The sequence below is a fragment of the Cloeon dipterum genome, chromosome 1 (genome assembly GCF_949628265.1).
Source record: "Cloeon dipterum chromosome 1, ieCloDipt1.1, whole genome shotgun sequence".
Lineage (NCBI taxonomy): Eukaryota > Metazoa > Arthropoda > Insecta > Ephemeroptera > Baetidae > Cloeon > Cloeon dipterum.
The window spans coordinates 22163394-22187190 of record NC_088786.1 but is presented as its reverse complement, the minus strand read 5'-3'; the positions used below and the strand labels follow the sequence as shown (position 1 = coordinate 22187190).

Genomic DNA, 23797 nt, shown 5'->3' with positions numbered 1-23797 from the left:
ATTTAAAGTGATAATTATAACTATAAACAAAACTAATCCAACACTTTTGTTATTGTTCTGTCTCTGTAACTTTCATTTTAATTTTACATTACATTATACTGGCCACACATCCATGAAAAAATTTTAATTTCACAAAGACATTTTATATGTATATTTTAACATCTTAAAAATTATGTTACCAAGTGGTCTTATCTTTATTATAAAAATTCCTTTAAGGGTAAAATTGAAATTTCGTAACTTCATTTTATCATTGATGTCTGAAGCTATATTTTTCCCATTTTTAGTGTAGTTTTAATTTACTTAATTTTACTAATTTGAAACTGAATACAATATTTTCACCAGAAAATGGACCAGAACCATGACGGTGTAGTGACGCTAGATGAGTTTTTGGCCTGCTGCACCCAAGACGAGGCCATTTCCCATTCCATGTGTGTGTTTGACTCCTCCATTTGACCCACGACCACGATGACCAAATCATCCACTTGGTGAATGCAGCAGAGTGTTCACAGTATGACATTTGCAAGAAATGAGTTCGCAATCTCGTCAGAATAACTTACTCGTGTGTACTTTTAACAAACAAAAACTTTGTGCCACCGACTGCTGTACCCGTGTGCTTTACTACAATTGAATTTTCAATGTGTACGGAAAGAATTTTGAATATGAGAACACTTTTTGGCCTCATTGTACCCTCTTGCATCGTATATTGCCAAGTATATACAGATTGTATGCATTATTATTATAATGTTGTGTTACATTGCATTGAGGTTTCGCCACGATTGATTGAATACAGATGATAATATCTATTTGTAAGGCGCAATATTCCTAAAAATATACTTGCCACTTGATATTTCTTATCTGGTCGTTTCATTTCGCACTCACAATAAAAAACAGAGTGATACATGTTAATATGCTAATTTATTAGAAACAAAATAAACCAATGTACACAAGATGAAATGAATCGATTGATTATCCTCTTTTCTTACAGAAAATTAACTTACAATTTACTACCAAGTTGAGAAGGAAATCATGAATAGAACCAATTATTATCAATTGAACTGGTGCATTTGCTATTTTATATTGATTTTTAGACTTTTCATTAATAAAATGCAATAGAAAATTTCACTTAGGAACTAACAATTATTACAATCCTTTCATGCCATTACAAATTCAGAGAGCCGCCTGATTAGTGTTACTTTTTTATGTGAATATATAATGAATTGTCTCATCTACTCTGTATTTAAGAGAAAAATATTATATTTTGTTACCACTACAAATTCAGCCTTCATTATGCTTCATATTTATGTCTTCAGATTTTTCGGCTAAGGATTGAACTAAACTGCTTGTCTGTTGGTTTTCAAGTCCGGGAGAAAGTCAAATAAACGCTTTTGGACCCTAGTGAGCTACGTTTTGGATAGTTGTATTTAACCAGGCAGTGGGTAAATCATGCATTTTATAATGTGTGGCGGTTTAGTCCTAATACTGCAGCTCTGGTTAAGTGTTCCATCAGCCGCAGCAGATAAGTACGGAAAGAAAAGTCTCTTTACTAACTTTTCCACAGCTACCAATGGGAGTAAAGATGAGTATATATGTTAAATATTTGTTGGATTTTTAAGTTGTCAATGTTTTTTTCGCTAACACATATGACAATCAGGTGATATTTGAAAAACGCTCTCGTAAATTTGTTAAATCACTAAGACGCTAAACACCGTGAGACTTTGCAGAAATTAATAACAGTTGCATGAAGGCAAAGAACGATATAATTTGAATAATTTTGCTACCCATCAAAAGTGAAGATGAAAAGCATCAGCATGCAATTTGTTTGTTGTTGCGTATCTTTTTTATCAAGCAATCCAGCCATCAATATTCGTTTCAAGCTACAAGATTTCTTCTCTTTTTGTACTTTTAATTCATACTTTTTCAAGTTTTTTGAGAAAATGAATAATGTTTGTTAACATCTGGGTTTCTTCTTGCAACTCAGGTGATAATTGAATGGCTCGTTCCTTGATACTCTGGTACAAATGTAAGGAATGAGGGCTGCTCTTTCTTCTAGAGAAGGGATGGAGGGAATGGAGTCACTGCGCTTTAGTACAGGTGATCCTTGATGCGGCCACCGTCTCCCTCGGAGACAAATCGCTTGCGACCCCTTCAAAATATGAATGGTAAGTTTCGTGGACCACTCACTGATTTGAGCAAACTCACCTTGTTGGAAGCTTCCTGACCAGATTGTGCGTTATGAACCCAGCTTTCTCACAGTTTTCAAGGAATCTCTCAAGAACACTGTGAGCCACTGGCACATCCAGACAGATGTCATCGAGATCTTCAAAGATCCTCATGATGCCCTGCAATATGCATGATTGTGTCAATTGATGCTTACTTTTGGCAATCATCAGTGTCAATTAATTAACAAGCAGCAGCAAAAAAATAATCTTTATTACCCTTTCCATCATGTCAGGAGTAATAATGACTGCGTCAGACAGGAATTTGAGCAGACGAACCATCTTTTCTTCGGTTGGTCCAACCACAGCTTCGATGGTCATGATAACAGCCTGAAATCCGAGGAAATTCAGAATAAGATGGCATTTGAAAAAGTGTTCAAATTGAAATCAGTGTATTTAAACTATACTCGAATAGGAAGTTATGAAATGAGGCCTGCATCGATTAAGAAAAAATATCAAAGCAAAATTTAGTCACTTTAAAAGTCGGCCACAAAAGTGTTAAGATTTTAAAAGACACGCTGGACAGCAAAACCCAGTGAAAATCTAGAGCTGCTCTGAGACCAAGAAATTAACTATGAGAAATGCGTTTGTTTTATTTTATAGCTTTTTTTATTGCCGACACAAGACCTAGGACACCAAGGTTTGCCTGCATTGGAATATATAATTAAAATGCAGCTGACGGATCTGATATGTGATTGTTAAATGCAAACAATAATATCACTGACAACGCATTCAGGTTAGGGCAATTGTCTTTGCCTCGCCCAAATTTGGCAATGCAACGTCAGAACTATTCTTGTTTGAACTTCCAAGGTTTCTCATAGGTCACTGCACAAATAGGTTATGAATAAAATTTTCGAGACGCTCACCTCATAAACGAGTTCATGATGGAAATGTGGCACCTCAAGCTCTTGCAGGCAGCGAGAAGCTTCATGCAAGTCGCTTGAGGATAGGTACTCTCTCAAGAGCAGCACCATCTGCCTGATGAGACTCTTGACTGGCCTGGTGCCGCCTCCGACGCCCCACACGTTGTCCAGACGGACGAGTCCGTGCTTCAGCGACAGGAGGGTCTCAGCCCTGGAGATGGTCACTCTTGAGTGTTGGTTCATAAGCGTATCAGGCGCGGTTCCATTGGCATCGCCATTGACCAGCCCATTGTCTTTGGGCTCGACTTCTTCTCCTTCTTGTTTGCTTGGGGAGCCTGGGGTCTGCTTGGCCAGGTCACTCAGGTCGTACACGTAGCGAGGGGGCAGGCAGTCGTCTGCTACGACACGAGCGAGGAAGTTGGCCAGCACTGTGGCTGCGTCTGGTGTGTCAAGCACCAGGTCTGGCAGGTTGCGGAGCAGTTCGTCAAAAGCTGAAAGAGTGAGCACGGTGAGTGACAAGTAATAACAAATGTTTAAACCGTTTTCATTTTCAACCTCCATTTGATCTTAGCAGACATTCAAGGGATAGTAATAAAATTTTCTGGCCTTTTCTTTGCAATTTTTCAAAGTATTCAAATCTATTTTATCGTGGTCAAAAGTAGTTTGTCTGCTCGTCGATCAAACTCACCTCTGGCAATATCCCTCTCACTGACAATGCGGCCGTACATGTCAGAAATGAGGACAGAGGTGAGCTCTCGATGGGAGGGCTTGTGGTCCATGGCCATCTCAATGGCAATGTATGGCAGCTGGAACATGTTCAGTGAGAATAAGTACGCTGCCCAGGTAATTGCTCGAACGCAGCCAAGTCATCAGGACTTGAAAAGCTGAACATCAGTGCATGCCACAAGTTTGTAACAAATTTAAAAAAAAAACATTAAAAGACAAAATTACTCCCGTACTCTATAGCGCTTCTTTCCAGCGTGCAGCTCCTCAAAGGAGATGCAGGCTTCGTTGGTGTCCCCATTCTCGAAGTACTCCTGCATGATTGGCTCCACAGCTCTCATCAGCTCCTCATCGCTGAGAATCGGGAAGATCGTTTTAAGCTCAACGTCTCCATTTTCCATAGAGTCGCTGTCGTAGTTGGGATCATGGGTGTCCACATACTCCTCAGCCAGCTCAGAGCCTGGCTTGCCCCACACTCCTTTTCCACCAGCTCCGCCTAGAATGTGAGAATTTAACTATTAATATATTTTATATTAATTAGTAGTAATTATTTAATTAATTGTGCTGGCGATGAGCCATTATTCAACTCCCGCTGAGAGCGCAAAAATTTAACAATTATTCCATTAATCGTTTCAGACCTGCACTCGATACGACTATTAAGGCACCATAAACGTATAATGTGCATGAATGGGCATTTCAACCTTGGCGCTGCCAATTTCCGATTGGAATTTATATGATATTACGTTTCTCAAGGAACAACTGCTTTTGTTTGCCGAGAGTTGTTGACTGATGGTTCCAAGAAAATATCGCAACCCTGCATTATGGAGAAAATAAAAATGACCAACTCACTTCTTAGGTTTTAGGTTTGTGTGACTGTGCGAGGTCAGGTACAAAGTTGGACAAAAGGTTTTTGTGCCTCATTATCCCTTGGGGTTACGTGATCATGATAAATTAAGGCCTCCACCTGCATGTACAAGAACAGCCCTCTCCCCTCCGCGGAGGAAGCAGAATCATATTGCCAGTGAGAGAATAATACGCCGCGTTTCAATGAGATTTCCCGCGTGCACCGAGGCCTCGCGGGCTCGCTCTAATTTGTCCGTGAACCCATACACGCACAACTAACTCCTGCATGCACTATTCTAATTTTTTGTTCGACTCGCCGGTGCAGCGGATACCCAGTGGAATTAGATGCAGGAGCCGGCTAGTTTTCTACTCGGCTTTCGCTTCGTTCAAAGGAGTCAAGCTTTTAACTAGGTCCCAAAAACGGTTTCTTTTTACTATCCTTGACCTGCAGCGGTGTTTTGAACAGACTTTTTCATCGGGTGAAACTATTCCCATGTGCATTCTACAAGTAGATAGATACTTATAACCAAAGTCAATTTCAGGCTGGGAAATATATGCGTGAAGCCCATTAAAGTGCCAATAAATTTTGCATTTCATAAGCGGCCATACAGCTTGTTGAGCAAGATCCAGTAATTTTATAATTTTACGACTGCGAAGGAGAGGAGAAAAGATGAAAATGAACCCGAGGCTGCCTGCATGCACACCTCAAGAGATGGAATTGAAGCTCCAGTTAACTCCCTCTAACGAGCTCTACCTAATGGCAATTATATCGAATGTTTCTTTCACGAGGCAGCTGCAGCATGCATGCATACATCGATTGTGTGGAAATCCTTGATGCAACTAGCACATCAATTCAGTTCCATCGCTGGCAAGCAGACACTCTTGGCCGGCGCACCGCGTTGGGACTTAGCTGCATGCACACGAGCGTTGCATGCATACGCAATCACACCGCGGAAAAGGAAGCTTCCGCAGCGTCGGCTTGAGTATTTCTGGACTATATTTTATCGTTTCTTTGCTGGCATACGCCATAATACAGTGTGTATGAAAAAATGCTTGCGGCAGTGTGCTTCCCTTTTTTAGTTAGTCATCAAGCAGCCATACATAGAGGAAGGCGAAAACCGCGCGCACCCACACTGCTCCTCAGCTTATTAGTGTCTGGGGCATTATTTTTAGACTTAGTCACAATTTATTGTCGCCGAGCTTGCAGCTCCGGCTTCATCTGATTAGGAAGTCCGTCGAAGGGCATTTTATTAACTTCGCGGAGGAGGGAATTTTCAAGTGGCTTACGAGAGGGTTCGAAATCCAATGAAGAAAATCGTATTTGATGCAGTCGAGGCCAACCCAAATAAAGGAATATTATTTGTTACATCAGTCCCCATTGGCTGTGCAATTCAGCTTATATTGGAAAGGATGACAATATTTTTTTCCAGATCGCCCGATCAGTAAAAAAGTTAAAGTAATCATTAAGAAACAAACGACAATTTATAATGTTATGATATAGCTTAGCTCAGCAATTAATTGCTTAACTCCAATCGTTCACATTAAATTTAAGCGTCGAAATTTCTGAACGTAGAAGAATGAGCAAACTCGTAATATGAGAGTCAAAATACTAACTGATATGAATTTCAAAACAGGTCAAACCTCTCTGTTTATTTGCACTGTGTGACAAGCTCAAGTTATTTTATCAGTAATCTGTGCTTTGAGTTATCTACAAGTAAACAAATAGAACTAGAACTTCGCGCTCATTGATGAAAAAGCGATTCCGTCTCTAGAGGACTTGTAAGCCAACTGATTTATGAGCAAAATCGACGTACTGAGGCTAGAAAATAATCACAGAATCGTGCAGCCTTGTCGGCCGAGCGATCATTTGCATAGCGTTCACTACGCGTTGTTGATCGTACGTAATTATAGCACTTAATTACAATAGCCGAGTGACTAGCCGTGCCGAAAGCCTTTTTCATATGTTTTTATATCAGATCGGTCAACGACCTGAAGTCGTCAACAGCAACCCGAAACTTTCACTTTCGACATCGGCGGCCGTGGCCTGAATGAGGTGCGATGACTCCTGCCTAGCCAACTTTATCACACGCGGCGCAGAATGCAGCTAGCGCGCGAGGTGCACTTTTTAGGAGCTTGCGTAATGCGGCCAAAACTGCAGTCCTGCGTGGCGAACCCGCGTGCTCTGAATTTCGAGGCACACGCAGCTCGAGCCAAATTAAATAAATGGAACGAATTCGGTTCAAGGTGCTGAAACTACGATTCAATCGAATGGGTGCTTATCTATTTCATTTAGCGAGTCGATCGCTGCTTGCGTGAGCACCAGCCGGCTGAATTATTTATTGCCTACTTGGTGCACAGCACGTATGTACAGCAACTCGTGTTTACACGCGATTAGCCCGTTGGACCTGTCAAAACGGATTGCTTGCCTCTATATGACGCTATTGTATTGTGGCAGGAGCAGCACATTGACGCAATGTTTACTTTTGCATAACTTTGTAACTGCGAACAAACTGTTGAGATTCACTCTTGGTATTCGTCCTTTTAAACGCTGCCAAGAAACTACAAATTTTGCGAGAGTGATTACAAATAAAATACAATTAAAACAAACTAGTAACTAGTAAAGTAGTATTATTTATTAACTCAATATAATAGAAATTTAAAAGTTTGGCTTCCTTAAAAAATTGCTTGCGTTAAAATATAAAATATAATTGAGCTTCAGTGGATTCAAAAGAACCAAAATAATTTTTTTTAATTTTATGGTTGCTAGGCAAAATTGTAAGAGCTAAAAAATCATATTTTCTTCGCCAATTTAGTTCATCAAAGAAAATTTTTATTATTTAAAAATCTAACAATCTGACGTAAACGTAAAAACTACACTTTCCGATTGCACGAAAAGAGTCCGATCCGATCTTGTCGTGAACACTGCTTGAGCTCTTTTCAACACAATGCAAACTCATTAGCCGTCTCGCCGCACCATTGTTGTTTAAGTGCGTGTTTTCGGTAACACATTTTATCCACACAAGCAGAGCAAATTTCACAAGAGTGAATCGACCGGCAAGCAGGTTTCTGATTGATCCCGGCGCGAGGAAATGCACTTCTTGGCATTTGCTTCGCGACCAACACACCCAACTTCGGTCGCGGTCGCGCAGCGCCGACGTGCCAGTTGCGGCGTTCACTTCCCTGCCTTATAGCCGCGTGCACGCATGCGTTCGTACATGGCCAATTTCCAAGCTAGCAAAGCTCGCAGCTATCGGGTGAGCTGGCGAGTGCATCCAGAATGCAGCTCTGGAAAATTAAAGGCCGGCCATAAGAGAGAACCCTGCTCCCTAAAACCAGCTGCAGCTCTCTGTTTCAGCCTAATCAAGACAGGATGGTTAGTTTTGAGTTAGTTCACGTCGAGTTCGATTTTAAAAATACAATCCGCGCAGTTGGCCAAAAGTAAGAGTTTAGCAGTAAAACATTTCTGGTGGTAAACAAAAACAAAGTACGTGTGGTGGGTCAGACATCCCACTCTGCGGGTGTTGTTTACCAGGTTATTTTTAGCTAAGCTAAATTCGGCACTTTCGAATGTTGGCTTCAAACGTAATTTGGCTCCTGGTGATTGATGGAGAAAAGTCTGAGCGTTTATTTTCACACAAACTGGTTGGTGCGTCTTAGCTTCTTTGTTCCCTTTTACTTTAACAAGGTAGTCCTGCGATCCTATAAGGTCTTTCAAACTAAAAGCCAAGCTGCTCATGAATCGTATTATTATATTGTTATACAGCGCTCCCCTTGAAAATACAGAATTATTTGCGCAACTTCTATTATATATTATATCCTAACGTTCACACTGTTGTTGCCAATGCTAGGTTATCAATCACATTAAGTAATCAACTACAAGCTCCGTTATAATATCAACTTTATGAAATTTTCCAAATGCAGCTGAACGAGTTTTTGTGCGATAAGACCTAAAACGGCGTCGGTTACTTGTTTCGTCGCGGTAAAGAGCAACCTTTCCGTAAGTGGAAGGTGAGAAAAAAAATCAGTTTAAAGCTACTCTCGGCCTCCTCTTGCAATTCACCGCGAGCTGTTAATAAAAAAATGAGCGAGAGAATAGTAATTTTTGTGCATCCTCCTCCTTCCAACAGCTTCGGATTTAGACGATGCCGGCACGGCGGCGGCGGCGGAGGCGCATAGCAACAAAACTCGCCCCAGCTGGCGGTTTGAGCCAGCCAGCTAACAACGCTCAGCTCTTGGGCCGCTTACTCGCGTACCTATCTATATTATATTATATACTCTCGCGTCTCTGCAATGATGGTCAAGGTTATCGTGACTCTCATTGTAGTATTTCGCGCGGATAATCAGCCAGCCGCCCGCAGATTGCATTTTCAAAGAGAGCAGCTGGCAGTGGGAGCCGCCGGCACTTATCTGCCAAAAAGCAGACTAAGAAATGCAATTTTCCTTATTTTTCCTCTGCGTTTTAAGGAGGGAAATCGATTTCCCTTTAAGGACAAGGACATCGGCTGAATAAAATATTACTTTCAGCTATTGCTGGTCGGACGTATTGCATTTCATATCAGTAATATAACGGATACACTTGCCTTGAATCTCATCAATCGCATTAAAAATATGTGGCATGAAAGTGGAGGCATACAACGAAATTATCCAGACATAACGGATATTTTAATACTCCTGTCCTAATACAAAATGAGAAAAGGGGCACTCTGGCAGCCCTGCTGTAGGGGAGAAGAAATTCATTGAAGGGCCGCAGTAAAAAGCGGCGACGCAACGTCAATTTTTATTATATATCCGCGTCGCACTCGACTCAAACACGGCACAAAGCAAGTACAAATGTACTCATTCGTGCCGTACTACGATATACACTACTTATTGTTTATTACGTGCAATGAGTGATGAAGCCGGTCCGGCAGGAAGAAGAATAATAAATTAATGGTCTGTGCAAGGAGGAAGAGCGTCATTAAACCAGGTTTGCTCCGTCCGACGCTTTCGCTTGTTTGTTTATTTGTTATAATGTCAGACCTTATCATTCGTTTTTTTCACGTCTGCTAAGAGCACTCACATGCAAAATTCTAACACTAAGGCGTGGTTTGTCCCGCCCCGGTTGAGTGAGAGATAATTATCGCCAGAGTTTGAACAGGCTGCGTTATATTGGCGGGGGAGACCATCCGAGAGCCCACCAAGGGCAAAAAGGTCACCTGCCAGCCCAGATCCGACATGTTTGACCTGACATGCCTGCTGGCGAGCGGACTCTGGGCACGCGTATGGGAATACTGCAAACTTGCAACTCACGATTTTATATCATGCGGCGTGGAGTTAGAGTTGAGGCAGATATATCACAATAATAGCGATTGCAAATAATAATAATTTTATTCTAAACTCGCAACAGTCGTTATTTTCTAGATAGTTTTTAAATGAAAGTGACTCTTTGAAGTGTTGCACGTTGAATTAAACGAATAAAACTCAAGTCGCAATCGTAACTAGTAAAATTAGTTAATAATAAAAATAAGGAATGTTTCTGTAAGCCATAGGAGTGCCACACTAAAAATTATCTTACAATCAAGGTTTCCATTTCAATGGTGTTCTTTCCCTAAAGCGTTACATAGCAATTTTTCAATTAATATTTTTCACAATTGTTGCCACAAATTAAAAAAAAAATTCATCACATGGCTCAAAATTATATGAGTTATTTGAACAGTGCACTTAACGATAACCGTGACATGCATACCTAGTAAAAAATTAATTGTCACCTTATGACCACTTCAAGTAAATAGTCAATCGACTGAGTGCATGTTCAAGAGTCTTCAGGTGGGGAAGCGTCTGCACAGCACTGTCTCGTATTTCGTCACATCAGGGTCTATTAACTCCTGCTGAGAAATGAAAAATATAGAGCTGAGTGAGCTGTCTGGAATTCGCTTGCAACGGCCTGGCGACATTTTTTGCCTCTTGTGTGCAAATATCAAAGGCGCCACCTTGTGTGGAACGGGAATATAACACACGCTTTTCAAGGGGGTTTCGTCGCAGCCGTGCGACGGTTTCGCAAAAGCCAGCCAGACTGGGCCCGACAAGAGTGAATGCTCGATTTAAACTCGGTTCACTTGCACCGTGGTACCAAAATCGATTCCCGACCGTCTCCCCAGCCATTGTGCACAGAGTTACAAGCCGCTCGCTTGCATATTAATGTCTCGCTCGCTGGCCACGTGCTGGCCAAAATAGTCGCGTCTGCAGCGCCGATTTTCGCTTCAATTATTTATTAGCTGCTTGCGATGCACCACATTGGCGCATTATCATTGATTTAGCGTTGCTCGACCGCACAAAAGTGTGTCAATTGCGCGGGCTATGAATTTTTTGGACGTGCGTACTTGCTAATGTATACTGCACGCCAAGAACGAGAGTTGAATCGATCATTCATCACTAGCGGCTGCATTGTATTTGTTGCAAATCAGGCCCAGTTTGGTGAACCAAAACTTCAACTATATTATAATCATCTTTCATAAGTTTGGCTGTTGGGCTCAACGAAAGGGAAGCAATAAAAATGTTTGTGCCTGAAACCGTCAGCAATTGTGTTTTTTTATAATAAAACTCCACTGCGCGTTTCCCCTGCAAACTAGATGTCGGCTTCTTTCTAGATGATTTCTGGTTAATAGAGGCGGAAACAGTGGCGACGCAATTCATGGCACCAGATTTGAACGCAGCATAACGTCTGTTATCAAACTGCGGTACATAATCATTAACTTCAGCCATATCAGGAACAAGAGCCGTTCTGGTACTGCCGGCATAATGCGTCGCGCACAAGCCGCCGCCATCGGGACGATTGTTTTTGTTTACAGTCTGCCTGCTCGAATCTCTGGGACTAAGGTGGGGGGGCCGAATTATTATTACGCCGCTGTGTTCTGTTCCTGTTCCCTGCCGGCACCGCATGCCTCTCGGCTCCGGCTCTGACGCCGGTGTAAGTGCGCAGCAGAATTGTTAAAAATTGCGAGGCGACCGCCGCGTGGCAATGATATCAAAATTCCGCCAGCTTTTGCAACTCGAATTTTGTTGGCAGACGAAATTGGTCTGGAGAAACGAGTTCTCGAAGACTTGTTCTCATTGTGGATCAAATTAATCCTTCCTAGAGCGTAATTTAATGTTCCATGACCGGTCCATTAGGTGGGCCGACAACATCTCCATGCATTCATCTCTTCGAGTAGGAGAGATTGGAAAAGAAAAGCCATTTTAATTGCATAATGCGCATATATATCGTGCTTGATTCGAGTTCGCTTTGGGCTGGTCTGCTTTTTCAGACTTGTTCCACGGTTCATGGAGTTTGAGGTAGGATTTTCCCGGCATTGTTTGCAATTTCCCTCGCTTATTATTCATGAAAAATGCCATTAAAGGAACGGGCTGTAATTGAGAGCAAGGAAAAACAATTTTACATAATTTGATGCCAGCGCATCGCTATTTATCTTGATCGTCTCCACCAAAAGGCAGCTGCCACTCAAGCAGCCTTCCCAAGGTTCCATCCAATTTGCTGAAATTTATTTTCCGAGTGCGGCTTGAACGTAAACAAGTAGACAAAGACGAATAATGGACTGCCTTCCATCTATAACGCGCATATTTGTGGAGCCGGAAAAATAAATACTTTTTTCCAATAGGCGGAATTATCTTTTGATTCGATGTAGAAATGATGGTTAAAATCTACAACCTTTCAATCGGTCGAAGGTTAAGATATTTTTTTTGCAATGAGAAAAAAATTGCAAACTGCGTACGTAGGGTACGTAGCGGGTTTTGACGATGGCGTGGGTTATTTTCACTCGAACAACATTGTTGAAAGATCAACGTAATAGGCAGCCATACAAAATTAGTACTTCCACAAGATATTTAAACCAATTCTTTTCGACTGGATCCATTACATCAAACATCTCCTTTAAAGTTATTTGATCCTCTCGAGCCTAGTTCACGTATCTCCAGTGTCTGAATAAATAAAAATGCCAATGCCTTTGCATGCAAATTCATCATCAGCTTCAAAAAGGCCGGATATTGTCGAGCAACAAAAGATGTACATCTTTGGAATTGCTGCGGCTTCCCGCCTGCAGATTCAGAACGACGGGAAATTTTGGCTAACTACGCAGTTCGCACTCTAGGTCCAACCAGGCAACTGCGCATGGCTAGGCGGCTGTTGGACTGTACTACATCTAAAAAGAGCATGGGGAGAGTGAAGAGAGTGAGGAACCAACCATCATCGACCCATTCAGCCCTCATACTATAACCGCTATAACTTTGAGCAAGGTCAATGCTAAAAACCGTCAACGGCGGCATTTTCGATGCACACAAACAAACACAAATGCACGCTCTGCATGCGGCGACAAAAACAAAGGAAATTGGTTGTCGCCTGCTAATTGATGGCAGCATGTCATTTGCTTGCAGGAGCGAGGAAAATTTCCTGCTTAAATGCCGGTTGAATGTTCACGGCACGCTGGCTTTCAGGGCCTTGAGAGTGATAAGAGGAGGAGGTGGAGGCATAATATTATTGCTTTGACTCAAAATTCGGTTAGGAACAAATTATTCGTTTTGCAAGCAGAGATTCTTTGTCTGTCACATTTAAATTTCTAGACAAATTAGTTGGTAAAAACCGCATAGCAGGACGTACAATCACAAAAACTCATAACTTAAAAAAAATTGTAGAGCTTTATTTTTTATCAGTTGTTTCTAATTGTTAGAAAGGTGAAAATCTCCAGAACTAGAATTTTAAAGCGGTTGTCAATTGAATTTAAGTTTAATTATATAATTTGGCATACTTTCCTCCAGACTTTGTAACTATTGTTAGCAAAAATCGTTACAAGCTGCACTTTGCTGTACAATCCTGTTTTGCAACCTTCAACAACATAAGTCCACACTTGAAGTCACATGACATTACTGTTTACTTTTCTTTCAAAATCATCAGACCATGTTTTTTTTCTCTCTCGCGATAAGAAAACGCGAGCGAGAGAGAGAGAGAGAGAGATGAAAGGCATCTGCTCCACACACCACACCAGAGCTCGCGGTTCAAGGCGCAGATAAACGTCGGCTTGCTCAAAAATTATCGCACCACGTACGATAATGTCAAAATAATTCGTATTGCTGTGGACGACACACTTGCGAAAAATGCGCAGTTCGCGAATCGGAGCCAATCAGAATGATACAGGTTTTGTGTCTCCGTCTGCACTGAGAGAGCAACTTCTCTCCTCCTCCTCTTTTTCGCTTCACAACTTTCAAGAAGGCTGCCAGCAAAAAAATATATAAAAGCCTCGCGTGATGTTTTGGCTTGTGTGCCTGCAGAGAAGAGCAGCGTTGCCGATTTTAGCAACAAAAACAACTACTTTACTACCACTCTCCCCCTGCCCTCTGTCGACCAGACGTTTATTATTCACTGTGTTGAAAGGTATAGCCACACTCGCTCTTAAAAGAAAATATTACCTCGTGTGTCCCTTTAACTGAACTAGTATAAATAAGTTGAACCCAATTTGTCTTTGTATCAAGTGAGACTTTATTATTTTTTGTTGCTAATGTAACACAAAATACTTGCGAGCTGGATGGTGTAAACTTACTAGCGTAACTAACATTAAACTGAATTGAATTGATATCAATATAAATGAGAATTTTAATTTTGAGTTTAACTCATTTTACCACAATTTTTTACGACTAATGGGATTATTTATAACTCAAATAAAAAAAAACAAAAATTTCGGCCAGGCTTAGAACAAAATAAGCGAAGAGAAATAATGCAAGATAATTAGCAATATCTCTGTAAAAATATTACCATGCTAGCTATGCTTTTGAAAAGTTTTGTCCGATCTAATTACATGACATGTAAGCTTTGTGTGGCGGAACTACGGTTAAGTTACAGTTTCTGCCGGGCTACACATCCCGCCAGTTCTTATGAGAATCCCATGTAAAAGTAGGGGTGGCGAAAACTGACTTTTCCATATATATTATGCATGTATGTGTTAAATTGCACACATCTCGGAAAACTTTTTAAAGCCTCTAATCAATCAAGGCACTAACTGATAATTTGCTGTGTAAGAGAAATCTCTGCGGCAGTAAACATAAATTTTTCGTTACCAAAAATCGTATGGTCAAGTTATTGAACTTTCTGCTTCATAAGAAAAATAAAAAGTTAGATATCATATAAATTATATACATTTTCCGCACGAAGAATCATTTATGATATTAATATACATATGTACTATTAAAAAATGAAATTGATCTGAAAAAATCTCACCCTTTTTGGGCAGCCCACGACCATAGCCGCTCCTGGACCGGCGGCTGTTCTTGAAGTACCTGGGCTGTTGCAGGACGACCGCAATGCCATTTGGCGAAGATTCCTTGCTGTTCTGTTTGGTCAGCCGGCGAGCTTTCTTCTTGATTCTCAGGTCCATGGTGGCTGACGGCATCATGACGGTGCCATTGTTTTCGGTTGCCGATGCACCTACGGTAATTTCGCCGCCGTTCTTCTCGTGGTCGGCGGTTCCGTTCTCGAAACCATTGACAGTCTCGACGTCCATCATGGTGGAGTTAGTGCGATGGGGGAAAATGCGAATATCACAAAGAAATTGCTGATTACAGTCTCTTCTCTCGTCTCCTTGTGGATGTTGAGATGTGATGTGTCAGCGGTGGCCGCTGTGCGTGTGAAGTCACGATGAAGTATTGGAGTTAGATGGTGAAAAGAATGAAATGTTGCGCTGCGGGAACAGTGTTTACGTCTCGGCGTACGGTCTCGAATTGTTTTGTTTTGAAAATTGTCGATTGGATTCTACGCAGATAGCTGAAAGAGTGAGGTGCTGAACCGTCGCGCATATTGGCATTTAAAAATGAGCAAGTGAGGCTCCCATTGGCGTATGATGGAAACCGGCGTTTTTCGACCAATAGGGAGACTTCTTGCGATATGTAGTTTCTTTCGTTTTGGTAGCCTTCTGCCGTCTCCACAACCAATGATTTTCCAGCTTCAGCGGGGTGATTGATAGAGCCTTGTTTATTGGACACCCCGGATGGCGGGAGTTTCAGGAGAGCAGAATAGGGCGATCGATAAAACTTGGTAGCAAATAATATTCTCCGCTTTCTAGAAGCTTCGCCGGATGTAATTCTTAACAAAACGGAAACTACTAAAATTACTTCGGTCACTTGCATTTCTTTAAGTGACCTCATCCTCATATGAGTGTTCATAAATCGATTCAAACGTAGATTCTTTTTCAAATTTGGCGTGCTGATGAAATATTTAAATGACAATGAAAAGATTAAAAATTTCTTCGGTCACTTGCATTTCTTTAAGTGACCTCATCCTCATATGAGTGTTCATAAATCGATTTAAACGTAGATTCTTTTTCAAATTTGGCGTGCTGATTAAATATTTAAATGACAATGAAAAGATTAAAAATTTCGTGTTTTGGTTATTACTTAAATGTATTTGATTATTTTCTTTTTACTATAGGAGGGAATTTAATGGATTCATAATACGATGAAACATACATATTTTTTGTTTTGATAATAAAATATCTAATTAAATCTTAATAATTCTGGACTTTAGGACCAAAATGATTAACAGAACTGTTAAACAGTATAGTTATACTATCAATGATTTAGTCTCAAATAATATAAATTTTTCTCAAGTCCTAAAGTGGAGAGTGGATAAATAGAAGCAATCATGGAACACGTGATGAATTAATTCAATGAGGGATTTAAGACAGAGATTATACACATTATCTTGTTTGTTTACATTTATTCTCATTTCAAACTACTCATTTATGATTGTTTAGTTTGGCAAGATGTTTATTGTTGAACATCTTAATGACAACCAGGAAGGATGAATTATGGATGGAGGTTCTAACATTGGACGGTACAACATAAAATTCACAACAAGTATGCCTAATTTTCCCTGCACAAAAACTTAATTTGTTTGGCACACTATTCTCATATTTGGAAGAACTGTGCATGTTGCAAGCGGAATCGTTACACTACAGAAATATTTGGCAGTAGCACAGCAATGTATAAAATTGCCTAATTTGCTACAAAGCTCACATATGATAGGTCATCTCATAGTAAAATATGTATAACTGTTCACTGCTCGATTTTCTTCTTGGCTTGTTGGTAGGAAGTTAAACGGCACTACTAATTTCTAACATTTTGATGTCTTCAGACGGTGAAGGTGTTTTGTGCGGAGAATTAGAGGAGTGACGAGCGGCATACTTCAAGTCCAATACTCGACTTAAAAGCTCTGAATTTGCCCTTTCAAGCATTCCAATTTTCTTGTTTAATAGAGTAACTTCTTGTTCTTTATCTCTGGAAGTATTTTCTGACGCCATCATGCTATCAAGATTTAGTTAGTTGATATAAAACCATTTCTAGTTATACTCACTTCACAACCAGTTTCCTTTTGTCGTCCTGCAAACGTCTGTAATCGGCTTCGACTCGTCTACGAAACGCTTCTTCACTTCGTAAAGTTTTCTTTTGCATGGCTAATCTGGCTTGCAGAGCATCCACTTCACTTTGAAGTGAGCTCAATTCAACGTCCAATCGAGCTCTACAAAGGAGAATTAATTAAAATGGGATGGAAAAATGTTGGCAAAGAATACCTCAAGTCTTCAACTTGAGACTTCCTTTTTGATTTGTACTGCAGATGACGCATGGCTAAAGAGTTGTATTTTTCCGAGAGAAGCCCAACTTGGCCTCTCAGTTTTTCTTGCTCAGACAGCAGTTTGTGCATTTCTTCCAAACGACCTATGTCCGTCCTTTCAAGCAAGGCAGCGTATCTTCTTGGAGATGGAACACAGCCTCCAATATTGAAATCAGATCTATTCATTCAAAATAAGATGCATTTTTTTGGGAATGTATTCCTGAGCTTACTTGGCATCTCCGACAATTTCCAGTTTTCTAAGCATTGACAGTCTAGGACTCTCTGCTACCAAGGCAGACAATTTCGGACTTTCTTTGGGGCTTATTTCCTTTTCTTTGGGCTCTTTCTCTTTAATTCCATCCCGCTTGTTTTCGACAATAATGGGATCTTTGCTGCTAGGCAGAGCGGTGTCCTCCTCACCTCCTTCCTCAGTTGGACTGGGAGAGCCAGATGAGAGCAGGTCATCAGCTGACGTCAGCCGTTTGTGACGAGGCCAGACGGCATTCTTATCGCCAACTGAATTTTCAAAGGCTTAGTAAAATTGAACAGTTCAAGAAGGGTGTGCATTCAGATGTGTACAAAAATCATTCAAGGTGATTGAGAGTAACGAAGCGAAATAAAAAATTAAAATTAACATAACGGTGAGCGTACAATTTCTACCTGTGTGAATAAATTAAATAAAAAATTGACACTTGAAAAGACTCACAGGGGCCCATTTGTCGCAACTGGGTTTCTCGCTCTTCTAGCTCAGCTAAAGCTTCAGAAAGCTACCATTTACAAGCAGCATGATAAAAGTGCATCATTAGTAAAATATCGTATTAGCTTACATTATGACTAATTATTAGGATAATTTAAAGCACTATTCTGCTGTTGGAAAGATTTTTAAGCTTTACCTTGTAAGCAAGCCTTTCATTGTCCAGCTCTAGCTGTCTGGAGGCTTTCTCGAGCAGCTGCACTCTCTCGCACATTTCTGACACCTCGCGCTTCAGCACTTCTTTTTCGGAGGAAACCTATTAGGTAAGCAACAATGTTACTCTTGTGTCTAGAAATCACTCGGAAGAAAAAATACCTTGATGATTTCAGACAGGAGCTCCCCCTCTTTGTTCATTCCGTTCAATCCGTCGGAAAACTTGAGTTTGCGCAAAACTTCAATTTCTTCAATTAATTTGGCACGGTCTGCGATAAGTAATGCAACCTTAACACCAAAATAAATATTACTAAAATTGATTGGATGTGTATAAGAAATGGGGAGCAACCTGTTCTCCCACCCAATTGTCGTCTCCAGGAACTGCTTCATCGGGAAGTGTGGTTGACTCCAATCCACTGCGTTGCAACAAGTTAGCAAGGGTCACTGCCTGCCTCTGTTGCACCTCCAGCCTTGATCGAAGGGTCATAACTTCAGACTCGAGGTGTGCTGCCCTTGTGTCAGCCAGCTGACGGACGTGCGAGACGTACCCTTCCATTTCTTCCAGCTCCTCATGCTGCACCTCTCTCAACTTGTCCAGCATGCGGCGAGAGCTCCTAAGGTTGCTCTCAGCGTCCTGCAGCCAACGCCATAAGTGCAGGTGTTTCTCTCCGGTGCCCAAGCCTTCCCAGTCCAAGCCTTCTGTTTCAAATCTTTGCTGGATTTCTCTCAACTCTTCCTCACACTGAAACAAAAGTCCACACAAATATAAATTATACATATGTATGGATGGTTTAAAATGTATGTGAGTATGTATGTAAATAAAAAAGTACATACACTAATAATAATTTGTTGCCATTGAGACACAGAAATAGAAACACAAAATTGTAGCAATACATATTAATTCAAACTAACCGAGTTTTCCTCCGCAGATGACATGATGGAGTGCGCAGAAAATTGCTTCTGCTCTCTGAATGAATATCTTTGAGATGGCGCGGTGATGTCAAAGTCACATCAAAGTTAACGTCTACATTCCAAAATCAATCATTTTTAACTTCTTCTGCTTGCTCACCAAAGTGAGACAGTTTTTTGTTATGATTTGCCAGCAGCTTCGCGAAACGCCCTGTGGTGGCAGCACAAATTTAGTCATTGAGGAGAATCGCAAACAATGCAGTACTTTTCCATCGATTTAACTGGAAGCTTATTGGTCATTGGTGGAAGGTGAAATTTTATCCACAAAATTGAGCGCGAACTTGTTGAACTGAAAAGACGCGGTAAAACAAAATTATTCTTTCAATATTGATAAAAATAGGCTCTTTTTATTTCATATTATCGAGATTGATGATAATTAAATTCTTGAGTGCGGTTTCCCTACACATTATGTATCTAACAAATTACGGCTTGGTTATGATTTCGTTTGCAGCAAGTTATGTGTATATTACGTATATGTATTATTATATAATCTTATGTTTCAAGCTGATGGTTGGGTCGTGTTCCTGAAGGTCCTAACTTGTGAGAATTAATATTATTCACACACAGACGCCTCTGCTTTAATTGATCAGTCAGCACCGTGGCCATGGAGCAAATTGAAGAGCCGTCAGGAGACCTGACAGAAGATTTGGCCCCGACTGATGCAAAGAACTACAAAGAGGCTTTATCTGAAATCAAGAAAAATGAGCGCATGCAAAATCATCAAAATCGGGAGTCTATAGAGGGTAAACTATCTAAACTATGATACGCATTATTTCATTTTCTTTTCCTGATTGTTCATAATTATGTATTTGGATTTTGTTTGAAGCAGGAAGGAGCAGGAAAAAGTTAATTCAATATAACACTTTTATTCAATACATATCGTAAATCAATAAATAATTAATTTTAAAATGGTTTCAGTTTTAGTTCGAACAAGCGTTCTACAAAAACAAAATGCACAACTGACTGAGAAAATTGCTGAGAAGGAAACAAAATTGAAAGATCTGACCAAACAGATTGCATTACAAACGTATCAAGCGAAAATGCAAACAGCTGCACGAAAATTTGTTGATGATGCTCGACAGCAGCTGTGGGTTAAAGAAGAGGCTCGCCTCATTCAATCGGTGTTTTTTTTATTTATAGTTATTTCATTAATTTATTTTTTAAATAAATAGTGCAAGTTTTACGAGGACCACTGGAAAGCTACGTGCAAAGAAATTGCAGATATTTACTCGGAGATTGAAAAACAACAAACTACCAAGAAAGATAACGGCAAAAATATATTTGCTCTGCAATCACATGACTGGGAAGCAATTATTGAGGAGACCACTCCAGCAGATATTCCAGATGATGTGCACCAAACAACTTCTGAATCTGATGAGTTTGATTCACAGGAAATTCAAAGAGTTCTGCAGGATTGCGAATCAAACTACCCCGAAAACCCCTCAGCAAAAGCCACAGGTAGAAATGTAAAACGTTTTAAAAGCTAAATATTTGATTATATTATGTATTAATTTTTCAGCCACAAATTATAAAAAGATATCTCAATTTGATTGTGAAGAAAAAGGAAAAAGCCACGAGTATGTCTGTAAATTTAAAATTACTGATGCTGCCAATAGCCCGCACTATTTTTGTTTGAAAAATTCACAGATCAGTTTCTGTTTCTGGATGTCATCATGGATTAGGCTTTGGTAACTCCACCAGTTCTAAAGTGGTGCACACGCCTTGGAGGCAGGACGCCAAACTCTCCAATCAACTACCATACCAAGGTACGCCCTTTTCTAACATTAATTAAGTATGCATGGTTCATTTATCACATCTATTTTTCACTTGGCAATTTTCTTGTCTTTCAAACTAACTTGACCAGTTCGTTATTCATCTTTCCGCAGGTGGCGCGGCTCATCAGGTCCAGCAGCAAGGAGTCCCTCCCATGGAGAGATCTCGTCAGACGTTGACGCTGCCGACGACAGGCCAAGCCCGCGGATACAACCAGAAACCCATGACGTCACACTGGGTCACCTCTCAGTTTGCAGCAAAACAAACCAGCTCCTTGAAGAAAAGTGCCGTCTCGTCGCAGCAAGCGGCAGTGGCTGACGCAGCTCGCGCACCAGCCTCTCGCGATGACTTTGATTGGGATGATTGGGGTTGCGATATTGATGAAAACTGGCACTTTGAAGATAAAACTATTCCACCGCAACCTACTCAACCTAACAAAGTAGTAGAGAAAAAGGCCCCAACCTTTCGGCCTAAACAGCCTACTATTAAGTATAAGCAATGACGTCCATGATATCATATAGGTGTTATACTTAAAAGAAAATATTCACATTCCTGATATTTTATTTTATCTGTATGACAAATAAAAGAGTTGCTGTAGTAGTAAAATCCAATATTATATTATCCTCTATAATATAAATTACCTACAAAGTCAATGATCATGTGACACTGTGCAAGAGAATATTCACATGAGAGATGAAAACTGCGCAGTTAGTAAGCTCTGTACTCAAAGCCGTAAATATTTCATTTCAGGTCATATTCTGCTTCAAGCAGTCGATACTTGTTATGTTTCACATGTGTATGATATAAAAAATAAACGTGCTAGAGAAATGAAATAAAAATATCTCTTGAATAGTCGCACAATCTATATTAAGTCTAAAAAAAGTCTACGATTTAACTTAGCAAAAATTTCATGCTTAATTATTAATATTTCAGACGCATATTCATTGATTTATAACATCAGCGTCTGGCTTTTGCTCTTTTACTTCCTTTCGTAGGTCACCTCTGAAACTGAGACACGAATAAAACCAGACTTATTCAGTTTACAAACTGGTTTTTCAAAGCATGATTGCAAGACATTTGCAGAGGTAGGCTCTCTTTGCAGCTTGCGTATGAGTTTTCGCTTAGACTACAGATAATTATAAGTTTCTTTCCTGTGACGCTTACGTGCGGATCATCGTGCTCTTTGTCACGTCTGCACTAAAATACGTTTGCTCGCGATGCAATGCGGCTCAGCAGCTCTGTTTGGCATGGGATGAGCATGAAGTTCATGAAGCACCATTCCCTGAGTGCCGGCAATATGTACTTATTCACGTTCGCTGTATTACGTAATTTACTAATATGCTCCCCCTCCCTCAAAATGGACTAATTTTTGGGTTGTGCCGGTATTTAAAAGTAAGGGTTTCACGTCCTCATAAAATGGAATTAAAAAACTACATTTTCATCAGATTCCAGATTCATTGCTTATATTTACTGTCAAGTTTAAAACAGTAAAATGCTAACAGATAGAATCAATTTTAAAGGACGTAATAATAGCTTTATAAGTTTTACCAGATAGAGGGAGCTGTGTGAAAATTGATAATCAGGCGCGGTTCATATGTGGATGGAGTGAAAATACGGGATTGCCTGTTTGAACATTTCATTAAACACTTATTTAGCATGCCGTGAAGGCACAAAAAAATGTGGACTAGCAATTAAGGATCATGCCCGGAATCACGTGAACACCGAGTGTTCAACGAATTAACTTGACCCGAATTTTTACTTTCACAACTTACTCTAAAAATAACATAGTGTCCTTTGCAAAGTTTATTATAAACTTATTAACAAGTGTTAATTTTCTCGTAGACTGTTTCATAATGAGCACTCTTAATAAATATATGCTTTACAAACCAAGAGGACATAAGGAAATAAGATTGTTTTAATGTTTACGTCTTTGGAAAGACTGCGCGCTCGCTGCGCACAATTGTTTTTGGTCGCGTAATATTTTGCTTTCGAAAAATCCAGTGTGCTTAATTGGTTTTGCCTCAAGTTTTTCAGAATACATTTTATTACTTGTGCCACCGTAAAATCCTATTTTTCCTATAAAAATTAATAAAAGTTTAAACCTTTTCAAGAATTCAAAAAGCTTTATTTTTGAGAGCCAAAATGATTAGCATAGGGAAACTTAAACAATAGCAGAATTGAGACCGAATTATTTAAATTATTTTCCAGGAACTAATTTTAAAATTGCTTATTAAAAATTATCCGCAATTATATCGTTTAAAGTGTGTTTTAAGCAATTTGAAAATCCCAAAAAATTATGGTGTTCATCAATTTTGCCCGGAAGAGCAGAAAGCCGGGAAATAGATATTTATTACGGCTTTCCTCCTTCACGCAAAAATATAAACCTGGAGAAGGTCATGCAACTTATAAAAAGCTGAGTGATCATCACCTGTCCACGTGAGAGAAGAGGCAATCCCTGTAGTATGCGTGCGTGCCTGGGAGAAGTTACCCAGTAGCCCTCCCCTCTCAACAGGTACAATAAAAGTAGGGATTTGAAAGTCGCCGAGAACAGACACCCAGTGAGCGTCAGCATCGTCACTTCTCTCTCAAGGAAACTTATTTTTTGAGATTTTACTTGTTTCAACATATTTTGAAAACCTTCATGTATCCATGAACAGCAGAGCCCTAGTCTATCTCGAAACCAGAAAATTCCTTCCCACCGTCAGGTGAGTGCAGCAATTTAGTGCAATAATTGTCCATCGAATTTAATTTTTTGCGCGATTATGTAATTACTGAACTATGTTTGGCTGGGTAGTATTTCATACTTTAAAAATCTTTGGGAGCTGTATGAACGCAAAGTAAAAAATTTCTGCTTGATAGCCTCCACGTAAGGTAT

At 40.1% G+C, this 23797-nt stretch overlaps 4 protein-coding genes across 9 annotated transcripts in view; 2 read left to right on the top strand and 2 right to left on the bottom strand.

Moving 5' to 3' along the window:
* The window catches only part of LOC135941055 (Kv channel-interacting protein 4), a 37029-nt gene extending 35102 nt beyond the window's left edge, over positions 1 to 1927 (top strand). For all 5 annotated transcript variants that reach the window (XM_065486291.1, XM_065486300.1, XM_065486310.1 and 2 more), the window contains one exon: positions 343 to 1927. In XM_065486291.1, coding sequence (XP_065342363.1) covers positions 343 to 453 — 111 coding nt within the window. In that variant the 3' untranslated portion in view covers positions 454 to 1927. The remainder of the gene's footprint in view (positions 1 to 342) is intronic.
* Pdcd4 (Programmed cell death 4) lies at positions 897 to 15394 on the bottom strand. The gene is made up of 7 exons (XM_065486260.1): positions 14886 to 15394; positions 4039 to 4298; positions 3768 to 3885; positions 3083 to 3570; positions 2436 to 2546; positions 2200 to 2339; positions 897 to 2143 (listed from the first exon to the last, which is right to left on the bottom strand). Exons 1-7 carry the CDS (start codon positions 15169 to 15171, stop codon positions 2083 to 2085), a joined length of 1464 nt encoding a protein of 487 aa, XP_065342332.1. The 5' UTR covers positions 15172 to 15394; the 3' UTR covers positions 897 to 2082.
* Positions 15395 to 16359: 965 nt separating this feature from the next.
* LOC135934116 (uncharacterized) lies at positions 16360 to 19270 on the bottom strand. The gene is made up of 9 exons (XM_065475651.1): positions 19093 to 19270; positions 18530 to 18922; positions 18343 to 18468; positions 18167 to 18283; positions 17980 to 18040; positions 17504 to 17789; positions 17233 to 17451; positions 17016 to 17180; positions 16360 to 16966 (listed from the first exon to the last, which is right to left on the bottom strand). The coding sequence occupies exons 1-9, from the start codon at positions 19114 to 19116 to the stop codon at positions 16756 to 16758; spliced, it is 1602 nt and encodes a 533-aa protein (XP_065331723.1). The 5' UTR covers positions 19117 to 19270; the 3' UTR covers positions 16360 to 16755.
* Positions 19271 to 19329: 59 nt separating this feature from the next.
* Positions 19330 to 23627, top strand: LOC135934118 (uncharacterized). Of its 2 annotated transcripts, none has more exons than XM_065475654.1 (7): positions 19330 to 19451; positions 19717 to 19892; positions 20068 to 20270; positions 20322 to 20607; positions 20669 to 20726; positions 20797 to 20915; positions 21036 to 23627. In XM_065475654.1, exons 2-7 carry the CDS (start codon positions 19754 to 19756, stop codon positions 21422 to 21424), a joined length of 1194 nt encoding a protein of 397 aa, XP_065331726.1. In that variant the 5' UTR covers positions 19330 to 19451; positions 19717 to 19753; the 3' UTR covers positions 21425 to 23627. The 2 variants fall into 2 exon arrangements, with proteins under 2 accessions (XP_065331726.1, XP_065331725.1); XM_065475653.1 differs by having other exon boundaries at positions 19333 to 19451; positions 19654 to 19892.
* The last annotated feature ends 170 nt before the right edge of the window (positions 23628 to 23797 follow it).